This window comes from Hetaerina americana, unplaced genomic scaffold, assembly GCF_022747635.1.
Source record: "Hetaerina americana unplaced genomic scaffold, ioHetAmer1.1.p SCAF_4, whole genome shotgun sequence".
NCBI lineage: Eukaryota > Metazoa > Arthropoda > Insecta > Odonata > Calopterygidae > Hetaerina > Hetaerina americana.
The window spans coordinates 31,353,846-31,375,322 of NW_027286985.1; the positions used below are offsets into that span (position 1 = coordinate 31,353,846).

The window sequence follows — 21,477 nt, forward strand, 5'->3', positions numbered from 1 at the left end:
GGAATCAATCTATCATGTATAATGACATTTATAACCTTCAACTTTCTGTTGCTCTGTTTACCATCATGATTGTAGCCTCTTTCGTGTTTTACACACTGCTGTGTTTTTCAATTTTGTGAAATTATGATAATTAATTTTATACATTATCAATTAGAAATATCGAAGAGGTTCTTTAAATTATATCATTTATACATAATTTACCATTTTGTTTTTACCCAATGCCTAAAAACTAGAACACTTTAAAGTCATCTTACTGAATAAAACATCTTATTCGCAGGGTTCAAATTCGGCGCGAAAGCACCATCAGTACTACCTGCACATTTTTTTCGAAGTAACTAATTAGTGTAGAATATCTTTTGTTTAAAAAATGGACAAAAAATTTAAATTAAATTGAAACACGGAATAAATATAACATTCCTGATAGCTGAAATAGAATTTCGAGGGTATCACTTTGACTAAAATTGTTGAATCGAGTAGACCGCGTCTTGATACATCCATTTTATTTTGCACATTAGTGTGCATTATCTTAAATATTGTTTATAATGAAGATGTATTTTTTGGTTCCCTATTTAAAACGGGCGATGGAAGGCTAATCAAGTTTTTTAAAAAGCTCGCAGTTGATCTATGAGGTTTTTGTAAACCTTCGTGACCTATGTAATATAATTACTGTTTTTAATTTCGTGATGAACTACCCCGATATTTTTCGTTACTGTTTCCTGTAAAAGAAATAAAAATATCCATAAAATATATATAATTAAGTATTAAATCAAGAATATTAAACAGGTATCCGTTATCTGAGGGACTACTTCGCGTTGGGCATCACTAACTCTCCATGTGAATGCATTTCTTGTTGGCCGGTAATGGCGGCGTCATAGGTGGATGCCTTTCACAATATAATGTTTTATTTAGTACACTGGACGTAGTGGACTGTGCTTCGGTAATTGCTTCAGAAACTTCAAAATGACTCAATTTTTGCCACCAAATCTTCTCGCCTTATTTGCGCCGCGGGACCCTATTCCATTTTTGCCTCCAGTAGACAAGCTTCCCCACGAGAAGAAAAATCGTGGTTATACTGGCGTCGGCGATTTTCTCTCTCTTTTTGAGGTTAGTACCATCATTTCATTGCCTTATGCCACTGTAGTTCTCTTATTACAAGAATGTGTGTCGTTGAATGGTTTAATTTCACTTTAAGTTGTATTTATGTGAAGAAATAGTTTCAATGCAATGATTTGTTCTCCACTACCATAGGATCCAAAAGATACACCACCACCGACTAGGGTAGAAACTCGAGATGAGAGGTTGGAGCGAAGAAGACGTGAAAGGGCCGAGCAAGTAGCGTATAAATTGGAACAGGAAATTGCTGTTTGTACGTTATCATTGGTTATTCTAAAGGATTCTGCGTTTAAAAAGTAAGATTTGCTTATTATACGGAATTACTAAAAATGGGATATTTCTGTTTGTGTTTCCAGGGGACCCGCATGGAATCGCGACTGCCACTGGTGATCCATTTAAAACACTTTTTGTTGCACGAATCGTAAGTACTTGTCCAAAATAATGTGTAATGCTTGCAATAAATCTATCTCTGTAAGTTGACTTTTCGCTGGATTGTTCTGCACATCGTAATTATCTTCTCGTATTAATTGAACGGCGGGTATAGCAATTGGTGGTGTTAGTGATGCCTTCAAATTTCATTGTTTAATTATAGTCTACGCATCCTCTCCCTGACTCGCATGCAATCGCTAGGCGCAAAAGATTCTGTACCCATCCATATTTACATTGGTCTTTACTATATAGTTTATACGTCACTTTCTAGAAAAGTTAATTGTCGTAATAAGTTCTTGGGAACTCTTTTACTAATATTCTCGGCCTATTCAATACCGCGTTTAATATTACATTTTAAGATATTAGCTCCTTGTCGAGGCATCTGAAATGTGAAAGAATCTTGGATCTTATAGCAGAATGGATGGACATTTTTCTGTGGCTTGTATTTATTCACAAGTCGTTGTAACCGTTTCCTCCAGCGCCTTCTGAGTAAGATGTGTTAAAATGTGAGTTTGGTAAAATTGAAACATGTACACTCTTCATTCATGTATTCCGGTGCACCTAGCGAATAAGTTACTGTTACGGCATATCCCTATGTTTAGAGAATCTTAAAACATTGTCAGAAAACATTTGAACGAATCTATAAAAGTAGAAAGTTTGGGAATATGTATATATATATTTATATTAATCCCTTGTGCCTCCAGTAGTGTAATAGTATTAATAATTACTAGAAGAAATTAGCCTAGAATGCTAGAGCTAGGAAACTAAAACGCCATTTCCAAGAGACAGTAATTGTAATTTAATTGTAAGTGCCATGGTTGTGGATGTGAAATCTTTTATTTACGTCACGATTTTTATACACATGAACCGAGATACTTAAGGAAGTTCATTTGTGTTACCCATCACGTATCCCAGTAACTGATAAATTTTTTGAGTTTAGTTAAGCTATTTCTGTGGGGGAGAAATACAAGATGCAATGGGTTATTTGCTCTCTTCATTCAGAATTTTCTCTATTTTTCTTATCCACTACACATTTTTGAAGTGAACTCTTTTTATTTACCTTTGAGTTAATGGTCTTAGACAAGTGATGACTTATCAATGTCATTGCAGAATTCTAATTGGGCTATTACCCTTCCTTCTGTCATTCGGAAATTTTCTGTGTTCATACGGTTTTAGTGGTTACGTTTTATCGGGTAAGCTAGTAGAGGACTGCCTATTGACATTTTGCATGAAGGTCTTACATTTTTGGAGTAGAATCACCTCAGAGTAGTAGTATGCATGTGAAATTCTAACCTCTTCTGATTGCAAAAACTGTACTGTATTGGTTATGAAAAAACTATCCATTACCTAAATAATACCACAAAAAGCAAGACTGTATAGGTTAATATAATTGATTTACACTAACAATTTTGGTGCTATCAGAAATGAACTGTTCAAATTTTAGGAATGGAGAAGTTCTTTTACTCGTAAATCTCATCTGGAATTTTCAAAATAAAATCTCTAGTTATTTGTATTTGAGTGATTATTTTTTCGATAAATGTTGTCCAGATTCATATACTGGAAAGGACTGTCTCAGGACTTGCTGGGTTGAATTATCTCATCCTGAAAGGATTAGAGGAGAAAACTCTGCAAATTTTATATTAAATACCATAGTTTTGCTGCAGTAGAGCATCATCATGAGGTGAACATAAGAGATCGTGCGAGCACTACATGTATGTTGCTTACTATCGTATGAGTTTTATGGTATGACACATGTTAAGGAGGGTAAGATAGATGTTGGGGAAAAGAGGTGGTATGAGACCATCTCACCCCAGCTCTTCTCCTGCTCCCCTCCTAATACCCACAAAGTCCCTAACCTGCCTCCACTAGCCAACCACTCCACCGCCTCCTCTTTCCCCCTTGATTTCCCCTTACACTTCTCCCTCTCCTGTCTGAAAATCCATGTATGTGCAGAGCTCTCATTTTTGGTCTGTTTACCTGATGTTGTACTGCAGAGAAACCATGATCATGTAAAATGGAGCATACTATTGCATTTGCAGTATTCTCCTTCTCATTTCTTTCCAAGACCTTAATCATTTGAATTATCTTTATTATAATGTATGTCCTCGGAAGGGCTGTGAAAATTCTATTGATTAGCTCCTTGCAATTAATTGAACTAAACTTTTAATGAAAAATATTAGTAATTGGTTTAGAGTAGCATCTTAGTGCTCTCAAGCATTAGGAAAAACTTGTATATGAGGCATGTTCAGAAAGTAAGTGTACCGTGACCTTCATGGGCTGTGATTTTTTGTTTAATGAGGTTTAGCAACACTGAGTGGTAGAGGGGAACTCCTAACCAGAGTGAGCATTGCAGGAACATGGTAGTATGTAAACTCATGTTGTGATGTCAGGTTGCGTGAAAGATACCTGTAAGAAATCCCACTGAGTGTGAGCCACGTGCTGTGATCTGCTTCCTACTCACGCAATGAGTAACAACTATCAAAATTTTTCCCCCAGTCATCATGGCCCATATGTTTTAGGACCAAACAGGCATAATTTTGGTCGAATTTCTGCCTCTGGGGGGGTGGGAGGACCATGGACCATCGATTGAGACCATCAGTGTTCAACGATATTGTGATACCCTAACAAAATTCATAAGGAGCATTCCAAACATAAGGAAGGGAATGCTGATAAGAGGATTGTGCTTGTTGCATGACATCTCTCATCCTAGCACAGGCTTCACCAAGGTGCTCACGTACTCGTTTGGTTTGAATTTTTTGAACCACCCTCCGTATTCCCCTTACTTGGCCCCTTCAGATATCTTTTCAACTTCCTGATGGCACAATTGGATGGAATTGAATTTTCAACCGACGAGTAGGTGCAGATACAGGTTCTGAAATAGGAGAAGCTGGCAGGAGAGTTCTTCCAGGCGGGCATAAAAAGTTTTAAAAAAAAATGTAAAAATAAAGTACACTTACTCTCTGAAAATGCCTTTTATATCGTTACAAATACAAATTGTTTGCTTGTATTTTGGCTGCAATTTTATAAATTAATTTTTTAGCAGACTGTTGTTGTGTGATTTTCTTTATAGTAATGACTATAACTGTTTTTTATTGCCATTGGATAGCTAGTTTGTTCCCATTATTGGTACAATTTGATTTTTTATTTTTTATGTTCAGTATGTTTTCAGAGATTAATTTTGTGCATTACAGAACTATGACACATCTGAGTCCAAGCTTCGAAGGGAGTTTGAAGTGTATGGAGCAATTAAAAAAGTAAGTTTTAAATCATAGTTTTTAGGAGTAAGATGCTGATTACACATTCCCATATTTTGCTATAATTTCACATTTAGGCTACCAATCATTTGGTACAAATTTAGATAGTATTGAAGCTTTGAGTATAGTGCAGTGGCCATGATTTGTGTACATCAGTTTACTGTCATTTTCAAAAGTTACTTATTCTTTGATCCCCTGCTTAGTTAGTCTTGTCCCCATATGACTATGTGACCTGAATTGTGGACCTGAAAGCTTTAAACACTTGTTCTTTTTGACAATAAGCAGCTCCCAAAAGCCACCAATACCAGTCATCAATGCTGTGAAGAAGAGTTCATTGCATATGATGAATTTACTGCGTGGATTACCCATTAAAGATACTTTACTTGTGGAGGAATAAGCCTAACTTCTTGAATTCACCAAAATGTATTAATTTGATACTACCAGTTTCATCACATAGGTGACATCTTTAGGTACAGGGACAAGTGCAGTACCTGAAGATGTCACTTAAGTGATGAAACCAGTATTGATAAATTTTTGTGAATTAACAAGTTTGTTTTATTTATCGAGATGAATGTTTGCAAGGTGAAGCCCGATATTTTGAAATGTTTACTTTGAGATTTAAAACATATATTTGATTGCATGCATCTTTGGTGATTTTGCATATAACTGCTCTGATAAACCTTAACATTTTTCATGTGTGTCATAGCAGGGGCAGTTAATTCGATGATGTCATTTTTTTAACTTTTTTAGTTAATATTGTGCTGGTGAATGCTTTTGTAAGACCTACCAGAGTATTCACCAGCACGATATGGTGTTGTGAACACTCAATAAGTCTTACCCCTTCAAATTTCCTCAGTAATAATTGTCCAGAAATGGCTTTGCATTAAGAACTTTGTCTATGTATAGAAAGTAATTTTAGGTGAAAAAAAGATTAAACAACCAAGTGCCCACCCAAAAATAATGCTTCCAAGAAAAAAAAATAAGCTAACCCATGGAATTTTAAAATGGTTGTGGGATGACTGTGGTGTTATAACATTTGAAAATGTTACTGACTGTGAGGATTGGGAGTATTAGATCATTTCCTTGAAGGATTTTGCTTCCATCCAACTGGAAAATGCTGCTTGGTCTGAAATATTGTGAATCATTTTATTTCAGATTGTGCTTATCCATGATACCAAGACAGGGAAGCCTCGGGGTTATGCCTTCATTGAATATGAGCACGAGAGAGATATGCATTGTAAGTAACGTTCAGTTTATGAATTTAAGCAGAGTATTAGACCTCCGACTGCAATTATACAATATTTTTTTTAATAATCTGCCAGTTTTCATTGCTCCTTTTAGAATTGTTTTCCTGTACATCAGAGATTTCATTTACTGGGTCTAATGAAAACTGCTTTTACCTATAACCCTCTTTTTGCTCTCCCTCTTGAGGTGTGAGGAGGGCAGCTGGCAAATGTTCATTTTATTGTTTTACAGAAATTGGTTTAAAACCATTCATAATAGATTTTTGAAATGCATTATTGTCTATCCATGTACATCTATTTATTTTGACTCCATGCCCTTCATTTATGTATACATTAAGAAAGAAATGTAAAACTGTTCATTAATGCTATTTAGATAAGTCATCTTATAATATCTTCTACTGATGATAGACCACATAGCATTTCTAGATATTTTAGGATGTTAGTAAAATTAGGATTTAAATGAGACTTCCACTTCATACTAGTATAGTTGTGTGTAGTGGCAGGCATTTCAAACAGACTCCATAGTTGCCCCCTGTTAAATTATGTTTTTGGCAGTAGCTACCTGTTTTCAGTTGCAGTTACATATTGTTTAAGCTGCTGCCTTAGCAAACTAGCATGACAGCCATTGTTTAGCCATGGCAATAGCTTTTCTGCTACCAGGACGGAAGGAATGGATTTGGGAGGAGGGGCAGATGTGGAAGAACTTGTGAAGGATGCACAGTCCTTCAGTGTGTATAGAGCATCTCTTAGCCATTTTTCTTGTGGGTTGGTAGTTTGTTTCCTGACTTGGTTATCAGTGGAATTTGTTATATCTCCCCAATTCTTCTCTGTTCAACCAAGAGGTAAGTATGTACATGTTTGTATTTGTTTACATGGTGTTTGATTATCCACTTTCTAAGGACATGCATGGCAGGAAAATGAGTTAATCTTCTCGTGTTGTTAGTTCAATTTTAAAGTAAATAAGTAATACTAATTAAAGCTATTTTTATGTATGGTTTCCGTCACAGTATTGTAACACACCAAACATGTCCATAAAAAAGGAATCCTGCAAAAGAAAATAACTAATTAGAATCTTCAGTTTTCTTCACTCCCCCTTATTAAGTGAGAATAATATAGCTTCCATACAGTGCAGCTAGTCATTTTTCTGCTACCGAAAAGGTGGTGGAGGCAACTGCAAATTTAGAAAAAGCACTTCCTTATGTTTGGTTTGTCACATTATTGTGATAAAAACATTGTGAATTGCCACATTGGTGAAATTTTGTTTGATATATTATTAAGGATACATACTTCTGTATATATTAGGGGCCTGCGGAGCAGAATATTTGTCCAGTGAATCAGGTTATGAACTGAATATTCAAATAACTTGGCGTACAAATAATTAATAAATTTCATCTGCTATTTAAAAATAATATCTAATCATTTAAGACTGATTTTTTACAATGCCGATACATTTTATGCTACCCTTTGGGTGACGTTTTGGTATTCGTAGCTTTGAAACATACTATTCCTGTGGCCCATTTGCAATGGCATTTAGTCATTTTACAAATTTCTAGAACTTCGATTGATATGAGTGAAATTCATATTTTCCTACTTTATGTGTGTAGAACAAATGTTAGTGGTGATCATCTGAAGTACTTGTGCAGTAAATGTTCTCTTCATCATTGGTTTGAGTTTACAGCATCACTAGGTTACATATTCTTTTGAACTATCATCTAGGTATTTGTTATAACTAATACGTTCAAAAATATTCATGATCATGTGTCCATGATCCCTTCCATGCTTGATATTATATACACACACTAATAGTTACTAATATTTCCTGGCATAGGAATTAAGCATTCAAGAAAGTTTGCACAAATGTAACCAGTGTTGCACTTATTGATTGATTGTGTGGTAACAGATCTTTTTCAGCATGATTTGATTCACTGGATTACTGATTGCTTTGAAATCAATAATGAAGAAGCTTTACAAGCCCCTTATGAGATATGTACAGTCCAGCTAATTGTTGGACGGAAAGGAGTACCTTCGAGGTTGATGCTTACACATATTTTCTTCTTTTGCCTTCAATGTCAGATTCGACGATTTCATTCTCACGTTTGATATATTGTAGTCAGTTTTAATGCTTGGTTATTTGAGTTCCACTAGATTGTTTAACCCATTAAATGTCTGGCACTAGGTGGTTCCTCGGAAAGTAGAAAGAAAAGTTTTGAAATAACATGAGGATGGATTATTTTGCAGTGTGATGATTAAATCTTAGGATATTGGACCTTTGTATCCCATTATATTTTCTCTTCAGTTTCTTCTCCCTGGGGGCCATTGGGGGGGGGGGGCATGGTAGCCAAGTGGGTAGGCAATCGATGGAGAATTGATAGGCTAGTGAGCCAAGGACCCAGATTCAATGCCTAAGGCATCCTCAGCTTAAACCGAGCTCTGCAATTGTAGGCGTGTAAGGTCTACTTGGGAAACAGCATGCAGCACAATCAAATAAATACTCTCCTACCCTGAAGTTAAGCTCAATCCTCTCCTATCAAGCCATGGATCCTGTTTTTTTGTCACTGTGATATTGTGTAATGCAGAAAATATTTAGTTGTTTGTATTAGTTGGATGCTTAAGCCTGTCAACTTGTTAAAAGAAATTTTGTTGATATTAATTTAAAATACTATTTTGTAGTACGTCATAGGTTGCTAAGAGTGACATAGTAACCTTATGTGTAGCATTTGACTGCTGACCGAGGAGTCTTTATGTGAATTTTGCGTACTCTTAGGGTTTACAGAACTTTCTGAGAAACTGCATGCAGGGCATGGGAAGTGACATATGGTGGCCATTTTCAGGGAAAATTTGAAAAAGTTAAGGAATTTGTGAATGGTTTAGGATTTTTTTTTTGAGGAATCTTACATATTTAAATTATTTTTTTCCACTTCAAATGACGAAAACTTGTCAAACAACAATGTTTGTTAGGGAAGATGGACCCACATTTTATATCAATATTATTGTGTAAGATAACAAATAATCAGTATAAGTAACCTATGAGTAAGGTTAGTCCAGTCCTATATAGACTATTTATATACTTTAAAATTAAATTTTTTTTACAAATCTTTATTTTAGCATTATTATCATAGTTTAAACTGTGGGTAAGTGAAGATTATCTCTGGAGTTTTCTTCCCCAGACACATTTGATATTTCTGCTAAAACATTTGGAGCAACCTTGAAGTGAATCATTTCAGGCCAACGGGCCATCTAAAAACTTTTAATTCTATCATCTAAGTGTAACCAAGTTTGTGCCTGTATCATCATGATGGATGATACAAAGTGAATCTTTCAAAAAGTATTTGCTAGTATTTCGTGGTAGGTTTTGAAGGAATATTTTGGAAAAGTTGGTAAATGTTTTGATTAGATTTTGATAATAACCCTAGTAGCAGCTCCTTCACTACATTTGTAAAATTTTCACACTAAAAAGTCTGGTGTTAGGTGTCATCTACTCCTTTTTAGAGTATCCTTCTTTGTTGCTCGGTTGGTTACTAGTTTTTGTACATCCAAGTCTCATGGAAGTGAAATCATTCCTGAAGGAAAAGTTTATTTTTTTGGATTATAGTTAGATCATGCAAATTTCTCATACTGTTTAAATTATCATTTACACATACATTTCATGAAGCTCCGGCATAGGCCACGGTTGAGCAGAATATTTTTTTACAATCTATTCACAATTTTATTGTAAGAATTCTCGAATTTACATCTCTTGTTCTTCCCATGATTAATTACTCGTCTAGAATTTTAGAAAGGAATATCCAATCTCTAAGCCCTTTTTCATAAAACTTGCCTGCTTATATTTCTGATGTAATTTTATAGATAGAAATTATTTAAATACAAAAGATTTTGTTCCTAGGATGTTTTTATTTCCTTGTTAAAATTTTCCCAAGATTAACTTCCTTGATCCTCCCAATAATATTATGTTGTACTTATTGATTTCACCTGGACAAGTGTTGCTATACTATTCTTTTACTCATTCATAGCTAGATCTGATTTCATATTCTAGGTTCTCATTCCAATGGTATTCTTAAAGTAGCTGAGTTATAAATGACATTGTGGCATAAATACGTATAGGTAAAGGGAGACCAGTCAGAGGGTTGCAAAATTCTCAATTGTTAAAGTTATGGTGCCATGTATTTCCCTTAAGCCATTCATAGCAAAAACATGGATATTGTATCGAGACTATGAATATTTAATTGTATTTATTATTCTACGTTTGAAAAACACTCTGTGTGTTAAATCAATCTTGAATAGTTATTCTATAGATTTTTATTAACAATCGAAATGGCTGAACTATATCTACCTGCTGGATGAAAAAATGTTGAAGAATTGCAGTTAAGAGCCCAATAAACAGTTGGTAGTTACAGCTTAGGGTCCTTGCAAAAGGTTGCTCGGGTTTATAGACTTCAATTTGTTAGGGAGTCTTCATTTTGTAAAAGGGAAATTTTATGGCTTTCTGTTGAAGTGAATATCTCCGTGTAAATATTTGATATTCCGAACTTGAATTTTATCATCATTTTCTAGGGTTTGAATCAGCTATTGTATATAAAAATATTTTTTCCAAATTAAAAGATGCAATTTTAATTATTGTTTCTTTTAGGATCATGCAAATTAATGATTTAGAGTCATGCAAATGACTGAGGTGTTTGTGATTTGGTTTCTTCTATAAATTCTTGTATAGGGAATCTGTCATTTGATGTAGCATGTATATGGAAGACAATTGGTGATGGCATTTGTTTTTTCATTTCACTTTGGCATTTCCACTGCCCTCTCACTCCATTCAGTTCCCTGAGTCCCTATTATATTTGTTGCAAATGGTGTTGGGTAAGTTTGAAAAAAAACATTGAATTTCACTTAATCATTGCCTCAAACCTTAGGGTTTTATTCACCATTCAATTGCTGATCACTATCATGTGTATTGATGCTCATTTCAACAATCCTATTCTCTCCCTATTTTTGGAATACTATTAGGTATAGGGCCGTAATAGCCTAGCTCATAATTAATTTCTTGTTATTTTAAGCCAGCTAATTCCAATGTGTGTTACAATCATTGTATCAATTCTTATGAAGTGTACCTTTTAGCCCCTTTGCTGTTCGCCTTAATTTTTAAAAGATGTTAATACAGTTTTGTCTTATTCCCGGTGACAGCATATGGCGAGCTGCTGGCAACTAGTGCCCTCTTATGTGTGAAATACCAAACATAGCTGGCTATATAGGTTTGTATGTGTGGTAAGACCCTGCATACAAAAATGAAAACACATACACTTGATGTGATTTGACCCTTTTATATCTAGTATCCCTTAAATTTTCAAACAATTCTCTGGCTTTAAACATAGTAGCGTAAACATTTCATTCTCTTTAGTTTGCTCATGCCATTTTTGATGTTATGATCCCTGGGAAAAGAGCTTAAATCTTTTTGAAACGTGGTGTTGGAGGCTTTATACTTAATTTTTATCCGGGTCAAACTTAAATTGGCTGATAGTCCGGGGTCAGTAATCCAAAAGTTTTTCATTTCCAATTTGAGGGTGGATGTGTACTATAGATAACAATAATAAAATTTGAAATTTAGCTGTAGACTTAGTTATTCTTATCACTGTTTTGATTTCAATCCAGTACTTCATTTGCACTATAATCCAAACTTGTTGAGAACCTTGAATGTCCTTTTCTGAATAATTTTAATGAAACTGTAACACCACGTTTCCATTTCATGTCAGGCCTCCCTATTTACTGTAAATGAGTGTAGTTAGGGTTACGTGGTATCTTCCATGCCTTTGGAAGGTTATGGGTAAGATGAGAATTGGTGTGGTTACCAATTTAAATAGCTAGAATAAATATGCGCTAAACTCAGGGTTGACGTAAGTAAGTTCAAGTAATAAAATTGGCGCACCAGGTAAATGTGTTGTTCAAGCCTTGCGGAGGGGTGGAGGAAGACGTTTAACTAATCACCCTGGTGACTGCAGTTCAATAAAACCAGTGGGGTAGTATTGATTAAAGTAACAGTTAACGCGATGGATGTGGAAAGAAGGGGAGAGCCAAATGCAGTCTGAATCGACCACTGCTCATGTGTCAAACAAGAGATTAAAACGGGAGGGAGCTAACATACTTGGCCTCATTTTTTGGCCAGCCTTAAAGAGGCTAGCTTCTGTAAGTATGCCATTTCCGTGGTAGGTATGTTTCTCAATTAAAAGTGCCTCATTAAAAATTAATCCTGTAATTTCAAACATGCCATTTTGACTCTGTGTGCATGTCATTTTTTTTCTGTTTTGAAGGAAAGTAAATGGGAATGGTCGTTCCAAATAAAAATTTCGACACCCTTACACACCGAGATCAAATTTGCAAGTCTTCTGAGGGTGGTGCAGTACAGCCATTGCTCTTGCCTGTTCTCCTTCCTTAATTTCATGTGCTTCTCTGCTGAATGTTTTTTTACCATAAAAACATAACTCATTTGATGTCAAGGTGGGTTCCATGTTGTTATTGCTGATATTCTTAGGACTCTTAATTAGGGATGCAGATAGATTAGATACTGTAATGTGGGAATATCAGTGTGTTATTAAATTGAGAGGTTGATTGGTCTACAGACATGATTTCACGAAATCTCTTGGCAGACTATGCGATATGTACACATCATTTTTGGGGCAAATTGAGTGGAGCTAGGGTTTGCTAGGCTATGCTTCTCTACATAAGTCCTCAACTTTTTCCAGGATTATCCCTTAAGTAGTCTTGAATGATTATTGAATGAGATAATGAGCTTAAATTAAATTCTCTGAAACTTGTGGAGAAAGCTGGAGTGACTTCCATAGCGTTCTTTTCTTCCAAATTCTCTTTTATTTCCTGCCTGAGTTGCTGTCTGGTGTTAGATATTTTGAGCTTTCACAAAAATTTTCATGAGGATTGAGTGCATTTTAGAGTAAACTTGCGTGCAAATTTGAGCGTTGATTGCAGGAATGTGGAGTAGGTTCTGAGCTAGCCTATGTATAAATCCTTTTTTTTTAGTTTCTTTTTTTCTGACCTTTTTATGGTAGCGAAGGAGAAATGTGCTGCATAATCTCAAAATGTTTTAGGTCCACATGGCAGTTAGTAGGTTTTACATTATATCCCTAATAATTATTTTTTGCCTCTTATAGTCACTATCATCTTGACTCTCATATTGTCAAGGTGATAGTCTCCACAGCTTAAGTATCTTTCTGGGAAATTGTGTAAGAAATGGTAATTGATGAAGCCACTTTTCTCCTTTCCATCCCTTTTAAATCCCTTCCTGTCAAATTCCTTGGCCCTCGTACCAAATTCTCACCTGCTGCCAACCTGTCATTTACCTCAACCTTCTGCTACCCCAATTCCTGCCATGGCTCATGTGTAGCGGCCTATAAGCATGCAGATGGAAAGAAGATTGATGGTAGGCGTGTGCTGGTGGATGTTGAGCGTGGAAGGACTGTGAAAGGCTGGCTACCCAGGAGATTAGGTTTGTTCTATTTGACTTGCTCATTTACAGTGGAATGTCATAATACGAGCATAATCCATTCAGCGATTTTTCTCGTAAAGCGAAACAACTTCTTGTGTATAAAGTGCAATCCAGACTGAAAAAAATAAATTATGTACAAGGTTTATTGAAAGAAAATTGGGTGCATCTTTTAGGATTGTGGATCATATTCACCTTTTCTCCCATCGTGTAATGAAGCAACTGGGAATGTGACCTCAATTTGTGAAATCAAAAAATATTCTAAATACATTTTTAATTATTTATGTGACGCACCTAATTCCTCTTTACTGGAAAGATATCTAGAGATGTTTGATTGTGCCGGTACTTTACAATTTGGTAAAAATGTGATTCATAATGATCATTAAATAAATGTATGGTCTGAACCGTCACTGCCTTATTAGGGGGATACCTCATGTGGTATGGTACAATGCAAAAGTTTCCTGTGACTTTCAAATCTAATTTAGTTTGCTGTTTTGGACTTAACAATTGGACCAATGGCCCATGGACTTCCTGAATGGTAAACAAGCAAGGGTTTAATTTCCAAGTCAGCACTTACATTGTGCAAAATAACAGCATGAGACGACCTTTCATTGCCTTACGATCAGGCGATGCATTCTCTTCCACTGTTTTGTGAACAAATTCAGGTTTGCTTCAGCATTTCCTGTGACAATTAAAAACTAATTTGGGCTGGTAATCCTCAAAAATCTTTGAGCTTCTTGAAGTCACCACTGGAAGTTCTCAGCTGCCTTTGACTCGAGAGCTTAATACTGTGGATGCCGGTTCTTATCATCAACTTCTCTAATCACTCATGACTCCCCTTAAATACTAGGTAGGTCATTTGATGATCCTGACATCTAATCAATGAGGTCGGCGAAAATAATTTTCCCCTTCTCACAAAGTATATTCTTATTTATGGTGTTGCATTGCAATTGCTTTTTGTTTTTGCATATGAGAGCAACCTTTCAGCATTGTTGAGAATACGTAACCATTGTGTAGAACTCCTGTCACTGTATTTGAAGCATCTCTCTCCCTAAGCTTGTCCTCACTTCTGAAGAAAAGGCCAATCATTGATGTTTACAGATTGTTGATGTGCATACCAGATCAGTCACACCCATATTTTGTTCCTGATTTTCAATAATTACACTTAATATTTCTTCTGTTATTTTTATTCTCTTATGTCTTCTTAGGATGGATTTTTCTTCAGGGCCAATTTTAAAACTCAGCAAAAAATGTTATTGAACGTTGCGCACGAAAATCACTAATAATATTTTGAACACAAGTTTGGGAAAATGAGTGATCCCTAGTTTTGCTAAAATACTAGTGGAACAAGTGATAGAGACAAACTGCTGGAACAGAATTCCCCTGTTCTCATTACTTGTTATGCGAAAAGTTGCTTTCTAAGTGTGTCATTTTCGGAACCTTAATTTTTGTTCGTTATACAAATTACTCTCTCTGCAAAGTGCTCGTAAAGCGAGGTTCCACTGTATCTGCATTTTTCAGTTTACTTGGAATTATCTAGTGAAGTGTGGTAACATCAATTAATTTTTTGTTAACATTTATTGAATATGCCATGAATGCCAGCTAATAATATTTACTTGATAATAATATTTAATTATTTGTAAATGACTTTGACTTTGATTTGTAAATTACTTGTAAATGAATCATTTATTTTTAAAATAGCTCATCAGTGATTCCATTTGTGGCTACAATTTTGTTCCATTATTGTATTTTTTTACTGTATTTGTTAGTTTTAATGAAATCTACTTATGTGCTTAATTTTGGATCTATAATCAAGTCATTTTTTTTGCTAATTAAACTGTTGTTTTTAAAACCATGTCCTAGTTTCAAAATTATTATGGGCATATAAGAATATTTGTGTGGAATGTAAAAGTTTCCCCACACTTAATGACGAAGTAATAATTGAATTTGTCATTACTTTGTGCAGGAGGAGGATTAGGTGGAACAAGGCGTGGTGGACCTGATGTAAACATAAAGCATTCAGGGCGTGAGGATAATGAAAGAGAGAGGGAGCGCTATCGTGCTGAGCGGGAGAGAGAGACACGTGAAGGTAGAGGACCTGGGATAGAACGTGGAGAGCGAGAAAGAAGAAGGTCCCGAAGCCGAGAACGTGACAAGAAAAGGAGAGGAAGCAGAAGGTAACATATCTAATAAGAAATCTTTTTGCGTAGTCATGACTGCTTCCATCCTGGTTTTGTTCACGTGTTGCACTCAAACATTGTTGCTTTACGTCGTAAAATCCAGGAAAATTAATAGAAATGGACTTACAACATTGTGGTAGCCAATCTTTGGTTACAGCAGTATGGTCCTTCCTGACATATTTAACAATGCTATGATTTAAACATAATCTTTTAAAATAGACCTTCAGATAAAATATACCTTGATATAGACCTTCCATTTTAGCCAATTCAGCCTACCTGGACAATTTGGCTAAAATTTGATAGTTGGCAATGGATTAGGGTTACTTTCATTAAATATTTCCTATTAAAAATTATCAGCTGTCATTATTATTAAATGAAAATAAATGTAAATAAATAACCTGAATGGTTTAATCTGTCCCATGACCATTAGAGTACTTAATATGCCCTATTTTTACATGTCATTTTATATAGGTATAAAAGGCCCCATTTAGATAACCTTGTATAATAATTATATTGCATTGATAATGGTAAATGATAAACTACTTTAAACTTCATTCATTTTTCATACTTTCTATTTTTGTACTTGTAGTGCCATGATGCAAGGACATTCAAATTTACTTGTGTGTAAGTAATATGGATTTCAATGACCTCAATTTTTATTTTATTTGTGACATTATCGAAAACTTACCACACTGCATCTTTCATAAAAAACTACTTAGAGACCCACTAGTAACATGGAATTGGATACAATTACTGCAATGAACAAGAATTAAAAGTACCATGCATCAGTATCTTGTAAACAGTTATGAACAGGCAATACCTACTGTTTGGTACCTTTCTTCCCGAGGATTTGTGCTGATGATGGTAATAGAGTATACAAATTCCAGTCTACTTATATGAGCATTTGCCTTAAAGTTATCAGGGTTTACATGCCAGAAAAAATTTGACCTCATTCCTAAGAATAAGGCTATTTTTTTATATAATCAACTTTGCTGCAGGCATTATATTTTCTTTGACATGAGCAAGTATATTAGCCTCTAGTACGTCATTTTATCTGCTGCACATGAATTAATTGCTAATAGAAACAGTGTAGGTATTCCAATTAACATTTTTGCTCAAACTTGCATGTGTTACATTGTTTTTGTGGTGTAGTTTCCTCAGACAGGGATGTACAGGGTGCCGCAACCTAACTTCTTTTTATGAAAGCGTTTTCATGAAGATTGTTGGCCATGAAACTTTCCTCAGTGGACCCATTGCTAAACTTAAAGAAAAAGTTTCTTTCAATATTGTTATTTGTTGGTGCTGTTACTGAAAATTATTTTTTGCATTTATCTATGCCATGTTAAAGAAAACCAAAATAATGTGGGAGGCCATCTTTTTGTAATTCGTGGCACTAGAGTGCTGCACATGTCCTTACCTACTTGGGTTATTTCATATTCCAGAATATGATGATCTGTTAATTGACCATTGCACCAATATCATGTGATTCATGCTTCATAGATAATTGACTGCTTTGTTCACTTGTGGAATGTAGGGATGTTGTAATTTTTTGGATATTGACCCAACAAACGGAATAGATTTAGGATTTACCAGAAAGGTAAAATTAGGTTTGTAGTCTTATATTTTTGCTTAATTTCAAACAATTCCTATGTTGAGAAACAATATTGAAAATTAGATATCAACAATACTGAGTACATTTTATGCCAGATTTCTTATAGTCAAAATTTCAGCTGGATCCAAGAGTTTTCATTGTGTACTCTTTTTGTGTCAGTAAGTACAGCAGATTCCATCAAAAGTTGCACTGTGAAAATACAGGTTTTATTGGCTATATTTTTATTCCTTGGTACCTTATTTTATAGTAAATTTGTTTGGAGTGAATAGCTGATGCAAGTTTTATGGCATCACTTATTATTTCATTGGTGATGTTAAAAAAATTAAGCAAAATATCAGAAATCATATGGTACAGATGTGGTATAAAAAAATGGTTTATTCACATGGTGAATGGTAGACCACTATTTTTTTCACGGTGTATAAAAATGTTGAGCCAAAACTTAAATTTATATTTTTGTCCTTGAACTGTGTTTTTTAGCCGCAGCAGAGAAAGGAAGCGTTCTAGACGCTCAAGGGATAGAAGGGATCCATCTTTGGCTGCAGATGGTGGTATGGATGACAGTATGGCTTCCGGTGTAGAGGAGCCTGTACCGCATCGTTCATCACGGGGTGACCGTGACAGAGATCGTGATCGGGATAGGGAAAGAGACAGGAAAAGGGATCGTTCCCGTCGCACTGGAGAATCCAGAAGTGGTGGTGATCGGGAAAGAGGTGATAGGAAGAAGGATCGTCGCGAGAAGGACCGTGACCGTGATAGGTATTTTAAAATGGAACTACCTGTGGTGAATGTGCACAATTGGAAAACTGTGCCTTATCAGCTTGGTATTTTCTTACATAGTGAAATGCCTATATTTGTTAAAATGTGTATCAACTGACAAAATTGTTCTTTTACAGGGATAAAGATCGCAGGGATAGAGATTATGATAGACCCGAAGAGCCAGAAATTAGGATTAAGCAGGAACCTCCTGATGGTTTGTATTATTTTTTCAAGACTTATTTTGTTTTAATTAAATTTGGTAGGTATAATTGGCCATGTGATTCATTCCATCGAAGAGGTGGTTGTGGGCATTCTTTCCATCATAGTCTGAAGCTCCTCTATTTCTTTGAAAATAACCTGACCTCTTTTTTGCCAAATGCTCCTGGGAAAGTAAGGGAGGTGTGAGATTATTATCATGCTTAAGTCATGAGTAATCAAAAATATTTGTACCAGAAGTAAGTACTATAAATGCCTAATTGTTTAGGTCATTTAAATGAGATGGAGACTTAATGTATAGTAGGATGTTGGGTTGTGTTTTGTTAGGTGATACAAAAGAATTATTTGGTAGTTGGTGCCCATCCAAAACCTTACCTTGAATGGTAGATTACCCACAATGAATAAAAATGTGCCATGGGCAATTTAATGAATAATAGACCATATGAACTCAATTATTTTTATTCACTCTATGGAACCTCTTAAACATAAATATTTCAAGAGTATAAAATATTTTAATAAAGCCTTATGAGGCAGCAAGTAATTTTTCCAGTGCTGATCAGACAAAAACAAAGTCATCAGGTTTTATTTGTTACTTTATTTCTCCAAATTTTAACCCTTAAAAGAAAAAAGTCATAATTGAATTTAAGCTGGAAACATATATGGTCCACACTATTACCCTTTTAGACTAAAGTGTGGTTAAATATTTTCTTTCAACTAATTTTTATATTTCCTTATGCAGATTATCCTGATTACTCGGGTCCAAATTATGGTGATGAGGGTAATTATGGTGATGCACCTATAAAATATGAGCAGGATGCTGGAGAAAACTTTGGTGTGGAGGAGGGAGTGAGGAGAGATGACAGAGATGGTGTGGGTGAAAGTGGACGAGGAGTTAATGGACGACAATTCAATGAATATGAGGATGACCAATATTAACTCTTTAAGTTGATTTATAGCTCGAGGTGGGTTGAATCCACCTGGTAAACATCAGCTTCAGAGTGTTGCATTTTGTTATATGCAGTGGAATATTGGCACCTTCTTAAGTAACAACAAACTTGGGTGACATCACTGGAAGTTAAAATCTGCACCCTTATTCCTGGATATGATGCAACTTTTGCTTCATTCTGACTTTCGACAGTGACAGGCTTCATGTGATGGTTTAAAGAGTTTGCATGCCAAAGCAACTTTTTGAGGTTTTTGATTTTCACGGATGAGATTATTTCTTTTGTCTGCAGGTAAGTCATGAACAGCTGTAAATTTGTTGCAATGAATAATGGATGGAATACTTCGGTATCCACTGTATTACTTTTATCATTGTACAACACATTAATTTGAAGGTTAACATTTTTAGTGAATTTAATTGTATGAGCTCAGGTTTTGTGAATTTTTAACAATGAATATGGGAAGAATTTTAATATACTGTGAGTGCCCACAAGTCATTGAAATGATTTTGTGGAGTACGTTTGCCAAGCAGTTATTAGCAGTGAATTTTTTAACCAATAACCTGCATACAATTGTGGTTAGTGCCTGAAGTCCTAGTCCATCATGTCAGTAATTGGTTTTCGATGAGCAGAACTTGTACAAATGCATGGTTTTATTACTGTCCAAAGTTAAAACATTTGGTTCTCCCAAGTGATCATGTTTTTGTCAGTAGTGAAGTAAATGTTTCAGTTAATGAATTAAAGCTGTAACAACTCATTAACAAAATGAAATTTTTTATTCTTACCGTTTGTAGCAGCTTTCTTTTCCCATAAACATAGTATTTACTGCAAGGGATAATTTTCATACCTGTGAAGGTGAGGCTTTGTAGAAAAGTGCTGGATGGTAATGTGTGGCATCATGTTCAGGTATGAAAGCATCAAGAATGACTGTTTCATGCTTGATAAATTTCATTCATAATGTATATATTAAAATCAAAAATGTGATTCCATGTAGAGATCACTCTTTATAACAATTGTAGGTAAAATTTCATTGATTGATTTAATGCTTTTCCAAGTACACAAATATATGGATGTATCTGACTTGAGGGACTTGTTGGCATTTGATTTTTTCTGGCACAAGTGAGGTTGGCATTAAGATTGTATAGGTCAGGAGGATTTTAAATGGACAAACATTAACTAATAAACTGGTTATGGTATTCTTTTCAAACAGTAATTCCCCTCACCATCTAGGCATTCTAAAATGTATTATTTATGCAGTATGGGAGGAGAAACATGCAATTTTGTGCCAAGGTATGCTGGTGAAAACTAGGTTTATTTACCCTATGGTGTATATTAAATGGATCTTGGTTACCGATGCTATTATCAGTAGAATGCAGCTTGTTGTTGCCCCAAGACAAGTATAATTTGTGAAGACGTGCAATTGCTATTTATAAAAATATGCTGTGGATAGAATGTCAAGTATGGAATAAATGCAGATTATTCTTAGGGAAATACCAATTTATTTTTACTATCTGATGGGGAAAACTTCATGAAAAGAGAATAAGTAGTCACTAGCTGTGTCAATTCCATGCCATCATACACTTTCATAACTGATGACAATGGATGTGATCTATCAGATTGTAGCCTTATAGTTGGAACCGCATGTTCTACCGATGTTGTTGAGGTTCAAGGTTTTCGAGTTCCCAAATACACGACTCTCAAAACAATTCTTTTTTCACTTGGTCATATTCTGGATCTATACATAATTAGACCTAAATTAAACATAATCTAAGCTTCCTCTGTTTTGTCGTGAACATTATTCATGCATCCATGTATAGATGATTTAATTATTTTTCCAATTATAGACATGGTCAGATAAGAGTGAAAAAAGTGGTATAGCTGAATTGGCATGCTGTATTTAGCTGTTAATCACTCAAAAAACATACTCCCATTTCTATTCTAGTAAGAGGTAGTAATAATTTATCATTATGGCAATTGAAGTGAAATCAGTTACTATTTGTTTCCATTCAGAAATTTGATATGGTAATAGTTAAATGAAAATAATTCCATTAGTACTGAATCAAGAGCCATAAAAGAAAATTATAGTTTTTCTCTTTGTTCCTATGAAGGAAGATAATTTTAAATTTATGGCCATGGCTAATTTATTTCCACTGTCAATTTTGTCTTGGTTTCTTCTCAAACATGCATTGATTTCTATTCTTGGAAGCTTAGTGTTTCTTGGCCAAATAGGTTTGGCTCGCTAAACTTAC

General features: G+C 35.0%; 1 protein-coding gene across 1 annotated transcript; it reads left to right on the top strand.

Moving 5' to 3' along the window:
- The first annotated feature begins 834 nt into the window (after positions 1–834).
- LOC139692595 (U1 small nuclear ribonucleoprotein 70 kDa-like) lies at positions 835–20,017 on the top strand. Its single transcript, XM_071590868.1, has 10 exons — positions 835–1,104; positions 1,249–1,366; positions 1,470–1,534; positions 4,734–4,796; positions 5,952–6,033; positions 13,425–13,526; positions 15,490–15,700; positions 17,793–18,071; positions 18,209–18,285; positions 19,027–20,017. The coding sequence occupies exons 1-10, from the start codon at positions 961–963 to the stop codon at positions 19,221–19,223; spliced, it is 1,338 nt and encodes a 445-aa protein (XP_071446969.1). The 5' UTR covers positions 835–960; the 3' UTR covers positions 19,224–20,017.
- Positions 20,018–21,477: the final 1,460 nt, after the last annotated feature.

Excerpts from the sequence above, each read along its gene's own strand:
- LOC139692595 (XM_071590868.1), top strand. The coding sequence starts at position 961 with ATGACTCAATTTTTGCCACCAAATCTTCTCGCCTTATTTGCGCCGCGG. Across the intron at positions 4,797-5,951 it reads TGTATGGAGCAATTAAAAAA|ATTGTGCTTATCCATGATAC; the intron begins GTAAGTTTTAAA and ends ATTTTATTTCAG. Across the intron at positions 6,034-13,424 it reads GCACGAGAGAGATATGCATT|CGGCCTATAAGCATGCAGAT; the intron begins GTAAGTAACGTT and ends GCTCATGTGTAG.